Source organism: Physeter macrocephalus, chromosome 4, assembly GCF_002837175.3.
Source record: "Physeter macrocephalus isolate SW-GA chromosome 4, ASM283717v5, whole genome shotgun sequence".
Lineage (NCBI taxonomy): Eukaryota > Metazoa > Chordata > Mammalia > Artiodactyla > Physeteridae > Physeter > Physeter macrocephalus.
The window spans coordinates 138,706,860-138,713,332 of record NC_041217.1 but is presented as its reverse complement, the minus strand read 5'-3'; the positions used below and the strand labels follow the sequence as shown (position 1 = coordinate 138,713,332).

At 49.3% G+C, this 6,473-nt stretch overlaps 2 protein-coding genes across 2 annotated transcripts in view; both read left to right on the top strand.

The window, feature by feature from the left end:
* The window catches only part of LOC114486066 (single-stranded DNA-binding protein 3), a 152,761-nt gene that overhangs the window by 129,912 nt on the left and 16,376 nt on the right, over positions 1–6,473 (top strand). The window lies entirely within an intron of this gene.
* Positions 780–5,123, top strand: LOC114486067 (39S ribosomal protein L37, mitochondrial-like). The gene is made up of 3 exons (XM_028488192.1): positions 780–783; positions 1,741–2,502; positions 4,846–5,123. The coding sequence occupies exons 1-3, from the start codon at positions 780–782 to the stop codon at positions 5,106–5,108; spliced, it is 1,029 nt and encodes a 342-aa protein (XP_028343993.1). The 3' UTR covers positions 5,109–5,123.

Here is a 6,473-nt window from a genome sequence, read left to right as displayed (position 1 = left end):
CCACTGTGCCACCAGGGAAGTCCCTGTTTGTAGACTTTGATAATGGCCATTCTGACTGGTGTGAAGTGATACCTCTTAATAGTTTTGATTTGCATTTCTCTAATAATTAGTGGTGTTGAGTATCTTTTCATGTGCTTTTTGGCCTTTTTGGCCATCTGTATGTCTTCGTTGGAGAAATGTCTATTTAGGTCTTCCCATTTTTTGATTGGGTTTTTTTTTAAATATTGAGCTGCATGAGCTGTTTGTATATCTTGGAGATTAATCCCTTGCCAGTCGCATCGTTTGCAAATACTTTTTCCCATTCTGTGTGTTGTCTTTTTGTTTTGTTTATGGTTTCCTTTACTGTGCAACAGCTTTTAAGTTCGATTAGTTTCCAATTTGTTTTGTTTTTATTTTCATTACTCTAGGAGGTGGATCAAAAAAGATATTGCTGCAATTTATGTCAGAGTGTTCTACCTGTGTTTTCCTCTAAGAGTTTTATAGTATCCATTCTTACATGTAGGCTTGTGCAGGCTTCCTCGTGGGAGGGAGTGGTGCTCGCCCACTGGTGGGTGGCTCTGGGTCTTGTCCCTCTGGCGGGCAGGGCCGTGTCAAGGGGGTGTGTTTAGAGGCGGCTGTGGGCTGAGGAGACTTTACGCAGCCTGTGTGCTGATGGGCGGGGCTGTGTTCCCGCCCTGTTGGTTGTTTGACTGGAGGCATCCCAGCCCTGGAGCCTGTGGGCTGTTGGGTGGGGTCAGGTCTTGGCATCAAAATGGTGGCCTCCAGGACAGCTCACGCCAATGAGTACTCTCTAGTACCTCCACCACCAGTGTCCTTGACCCCACTGTGAGCCACAGCTGCCCCCCGCCCCCCCCCACTTCCCCAGGGACCGTCCAAGATCAGCAGGTAGGTCTGGCCCAGGTTCCTATGAGGTCAGTGCTTTTTCTCCTGGGTCCTGGTACACACGAGACCCTGTGTCCGCCTTCCAAGAGTGGCATTTCTTTTTCTCCCAGTCCTGTCGAGTTCCTGCAATCAAGCGCCACTGGCCTTCAAAGCCAAATGCTCTGGGGATTCCTCCTCCTGATGCCAGACCCCCAGACTGAGGAACCTTTTGTGGGGCTCAGAACTCTCACTCCTGTGGGAGAACCTCTGTGATGTAATTATTTTCCAGTCTGTGAGTCGCCCACTCAGTGGATGTGGGATTTAATTGTATTTCGAATGCACCCCTCCAACCATCTTGTTGTGGCTTCTTCTTTGTCTTTAGAAGTAGAATATCTTTTTTGGTAGGTTCCAGTCCTTTTTTGTCGATGGTTGTTCAGCAGTTAGTTGTTTTGGTGTTTTTGTGAGAGGAGGTGAGCTCAGGTCCTTCTCCTCCACCATCTTGTTCTCGTGTCCCCTTCTGTTCTTTAGAATGAAGATCACTAGATTAGGAATGATGTGACCTTCATTTCAACTCCAGTCTTGTTACATGCTTGTTCTGTGACTTCAGCCAGCCCACTCAGTCCTTTGGATCTGATGTTTCCTTGTCTACTCCAAGGCCCAGCAGAGGCAGAGGATGGCACCCAGACATCAAGTGAAGGAGGCCTACCTGCTTACATGATAAGCACAAGGATGAATTTCCAAAGTTCTGTTTTCTGTGATGAGGCAGATCAGATAGTAAAGCTGTAAAAGACTTGAGGAGCATGGCAGGATGAAAGCTTTAGACTTTGCCTAGCTAAGGCTTTAGACCAGGTTAGACTAATCGTTTTTCTCCCCCTTTAGAGTCTACTCTTATTCAGGTCCATGGTTCCAGTGTGCGCTCCACGCGGAAGCCCGAGCCTCCTCTCCCGGACAGGGTGTACGAGATTCCTGGACTGGAGCCCGTCACCTACACGGGGAAGATGCACTTTCTGCCTGGTCTGGCGCGGCGAGTCTTCCCGCCCTGGGACCCCGGCTGGACGCACCCGAAGTTCCTCCGCTTGCCCCCGCTTCACGAGCACCCGCTGTACAAGGACCAGGCCTGCTATATCTTCCACCAGCGTTGCCACCGCCTCGAGGGTGTAAAGCAGGCCCTCTGGCTTACCAAGACCAAGTTAATAGAAGGCCTTCCTGAGAAAGTGCTTAGCCTTGCTGACGATCCAAGGAACCACATAGAGAACAAGGATGAACGTCTTCTGAATGTGATCTCTCATGCTTGTCTCTGGCACTCTAATGAAGACATCCCCAAGAGAGAGACCTACTGCCCAGTCATTGTGGACGGTCTGATACAGCTGTGTAAATCCCAGATTCTCAAGCATCCTTCTCTGGCCAGCCAGATCTGTGCCCAAAACAACACGTTATCCACCACCTGGAATCAAGAGTCTACTCTTATTCAGGTCCATGGTTCCAGTGGAGCCCAACTGAATGCCAAGGATCCTCTGTCCCCCATAGCCTCCCGAGAGGAAGTAGAAGCTACTAAGAATCATGTTCTTGAGACCTTCTATCCCATATCTCCCACTGTGGGTCTTCAGGAATGCAATGTTTATGATGTGAACGATGACACAGGTAAGTATCAAAGCCTTTGACTTTTAGGCAGTGTGCAGATGAGGGACAAGCTTTCTCCAAAGAGAAAGGAAACACTGAGTACGTAGTATCTGCTAAGCACCTCATGTTCATTTTCTCCTAAGAGCCGTGTAGCAGCCCTGTGAGATAGGTACCAGTAAACCCCATTTTATAGGCAAGGAAACTGAGACTCAGGGAGGTTTGGATTGGCTCAAAGGCTGACTTTGCTTTTGACCCCTGAGAAATAATTCTGTTACCTCAGTTGTAATGGGTAGCTTGAGGGGCTTTTGACCAGGCATCAGATGTTTCCTTTATTCATAGTTCCCTTGAAAGGCACCCCCTCTCTGTATACCCTGTAAACTCTGCCAACCTCCTGCTAGGATGGAGGAAGCCCCACAGTCCTTGAATGGTGGTCTTCATACCACCTCTGTCAAACAAAGCACCACCACCTCCCCAGTGAGCCAAGACAGGAACTAGGGAGTCAGGCTGCACAGGCCTGCAGTTCCTGCCATCCACTCAGTCATTAAGGTAGCACCTTTCTCCTTAACCTCTCTCCATTTCCACAGCTACACCTTGGTCACTCCCTACTGTCTCTCATCCAGCCTATTACCACAACCTCTCGACTGGTTAGTCTGACCCAGGCTATTTTTCTCTCTGGTCCCTCTAGTTCACAGTTCCAGAGTAGTCGTTTGTTTGTTTGTTTTATAAATTTATTTATTGATTGATTTTTGGCTGCATTGAGTCTTCGTTGCTGCACGCGGGCTTTCCCTAGTTGTGGAGAGTGGGGGCTACTCTTCGTTGCGGTGGCTTCTCTTGTTGCAGAGCACGGGCACTAGGGTGTGTGGGCTTCAGTAGTTGTGGCACACGGGCTCAGTAGTTGTGGCTTGCAGGCTCTAGAGCACAGGCTCAGTAGTTGTGGCTCACAGGCTTAGTTGCTCTGTGGCATGTGGGATCTTCCTGGACCAGAGAGTGAACCCATGTCTGCGCTGCATTGGCAGGCGGATTCTCAACCACTGCGCCACCAGGGAAGCCCCAGAGTAGTCTTTACAGAACACAGGTTTAATCCCATTGCTCGCCGTGCCCACCTCCCCATTGCCTGTTGGATAAAGTTTGAACTCCTTAGCTTATCACATGAAGGCCTTCACATCTGCCCTCTGCTCCTCTCTCCAGCCTCATCTTTGTCTCCTCCCCTCCAAGCCCCCTGTATTCCAACTGTGCCTTTTCTCACCACCATGCTTTGGCACTTCCTTTTCCTTCTGCCTGCACTTTTGACCATTCACCTCTTTTTGTGTTCGTTTAATGACTACTCATCTGTCACAATTCATCTTAGGACTCACTTCTTCCCAGAAATGCTCTGCAACCTCGCAGTCTGGTCAGGGGCCTTTCGTCTGTCCTCACACAGCCCCCTGGCTTCCCTCGTGTCTTGACATGTCCCTCTGTGTGGATGTGATCAGTTTTCCTGTCTGTCTCCCCTCTAGACTTGGTGAGCCCCTCAAAGGTAGCGGCAGGCATCACGTGGGCTCTGTTCCTGGTTCCTGTGTTAGAGCTTGGCAGAGAGTGAGTTCTGAGTGTTGGGTACTCACACGTGCGGAGGAACTGAGGCAGACAGGAAAGTCATGTCTCTTTTTCTTAAGTAGTGTTCTCCTCTGGGATTTTCAGAGCCCACACTTTCCCAGCCTCTTTCTGCCTCTGTTTCACCCACTTTCGCTAATCCAGGTCACTCACTCTAGAAGCCCCCAGCCTCCGAGGGTTTGCTCATGGCCATATAGGGGAAGCAGTGGTGACCTGGCAGGGTTGTGGCTGAGATGAACAAGTGCTGAACTTTGATGCTCAGCGTAGTGTTGTGAGGTATGAGGCAAGTCATTTGTTACTAATAATCAAGTATTGAATTTTGCAAGTGATTCGCTTTTTAAAAAAATAATTACCATAGATTTCAGGTTATCCTTCTAATATCACTATCATCTGTGTGCTTGAATGAGCGAGAAAGGGGTGGAGTTAGAGCTAGCCTGCAAGAATCACCTGGAACAGGTTGGCAAACATTTTCTGTAAAGAACCAAATGGTATTTTAGGTTTTGCAAGCCACGTATGATCTCTGTCACAGCTACATAATAGACATATGTAAATGGGTGGGTGTGGGTGTGCTCCAGTAAAAATTTTATTTTCAAAAATGGGCCAGATTAGGCCGGCAGGTTGACGTTTGCCAGCCCCTGAGCTACAGTGATAATATCTACCTTTACTGAATCTCTGTCGTGCCTGGCACTCAGCTGAGGTCGGGTGACTTTCCTGAGGCTTTGGGGCAGGCTGATTAATCTTTTCTACCCCTCCACATGATGACATGTCTTGCAGGATTCCGGGAGGGTTATCCTTACCCCTATCCCCATACCCTGTATTTGCTGGAGTCAGCCAATTTACGACCACACCGCTTTCAACCAGATCAGCTGCGGGCCAAGATGATCCTGTTTGCCTTTGGCAATGCCCTGGCTCAGGCTCGGCTCCTCTATGGGGTACGTATGTGGAGAAGACCACCGAGCTGCCTGACATTGTGTTGGTTTCCTGCTTTACACTACTCAAAGGAAAGGGTGCATGGAGGGATTTTTTTTTTTGCTTGACTGAGGAGTTTTCGGGAGAGGCACTTCCACTCACCCTACAGAGATGAGCTGCCATCTGCTGGGGGCCTATGATGTGCTTGTCTTTAACATAAGATGCCTCATTTTTTTATCACAATAACCCACAAGGTTTCATTGTGATCCCCATTTTTCAGATTATGCCTCTGAATCCCATGGAGGCTTGTCCAGCATTACACAGCAGTAAGTGGTGGAGAAAGGATTGGGACTAGGTAGACCCAACTCCTAAGGCTTCAGTTGTCTGTGCTCCAGCACACTGCCTCTGTTCTATACTGTTGGAGCCCAGAGCACAAGGCTCCATCGGGCAGGCAGGAGGAAGTGAAGCAGGAGATGGCCCAGGCCTGCCTGCCCACTCAGGACAGGTTCTGAGGAACCAAGATACCACTTGGATGGTAGCCCTTTGATTCTAAGAGGAGGTCTCAGGGACCTAGATGTTACAGAATGCAGGCTGAGGGGTTGTCACACAGTGCTGTCCCAAGATTGGAGGAAAACCTGGCAGGGGAGCGAAGGCCTCCGGGAAGGGGATGGCAATATGGGAGTCCCCAAGCAGGCCTGGGACGCCAGATCCCTGGCTTTTTGTGTGTGTTGTGGGTCAGGAGGGGAGGGATGATTTTGAGGGCTGCTGTCGGGCTCCCAGGTCTTGGTTAGAGCCTGAGGCCCTCCTGGAGGAGTGATGAACTTCAGAATGTTCTGTTTCCCATCTTACTTGGTCTCGGTGGGGCTGGTACAGTGTGGTTAGCCTAATGAGATAGAGAGTAGTATGGACCTTGCCTGTATTGAGCATCTGCTACATGCCAAACATTTAATTAGGGCTCTTTATAGCAGTGGTTCTCAAAATATGGTCTGGAGTAGCAGCATGAACATCATCTGGGGACTTATTGGAAATGCAACTACTCAGACCCACCCCAGACATCCTGCATCAGAAGCTCTGGGGGTGGGGCCTGGCAGCCTGTTCTAACAAGCCCTCCAGGTGATGCTGGTACAAGCTCAAGTTTGAGAAGCACTCCACTAAAATTTGAGAACCATTGCATTATTTAATCCTTGTAGCAAGCCCCCCATGGCACATACTATTAGCTTCATTTTACAGATGAAGAAACTGAGGCTCAGGGAGGCTCAATAACTTCCCCAGGGTCACACACCTAAGAGATTAGCAGCTGTCACATCTTTATGTGACCTTCTTGTGTCTTTCCAGTCCTTGGGAGGTTATCTTAATTCCCGTTCTCTGACATACTTTCTGAAGGCTCTGGAAGGTTTGGTAACTTGCCCAAGATCCCACAGCTAATGAGTAGGGAAGCGAGCATTGGAGCCCTGATCTCTCCAGCTTCAAAGGACATGCTGCCTCCTGACTCT

Bases quoted from the DNA above. Each gene is read 5' to 3' on its own strand.
- LOC114486067 (XM_028488192.1), top strand. The intron at 2,503-4,845 runs GTAAGTATCAAA...CATGTCTTGCAG, and splicing joins TGATGTGAACGATGACACAG to GATTCCGGGAGGGTTATCCT.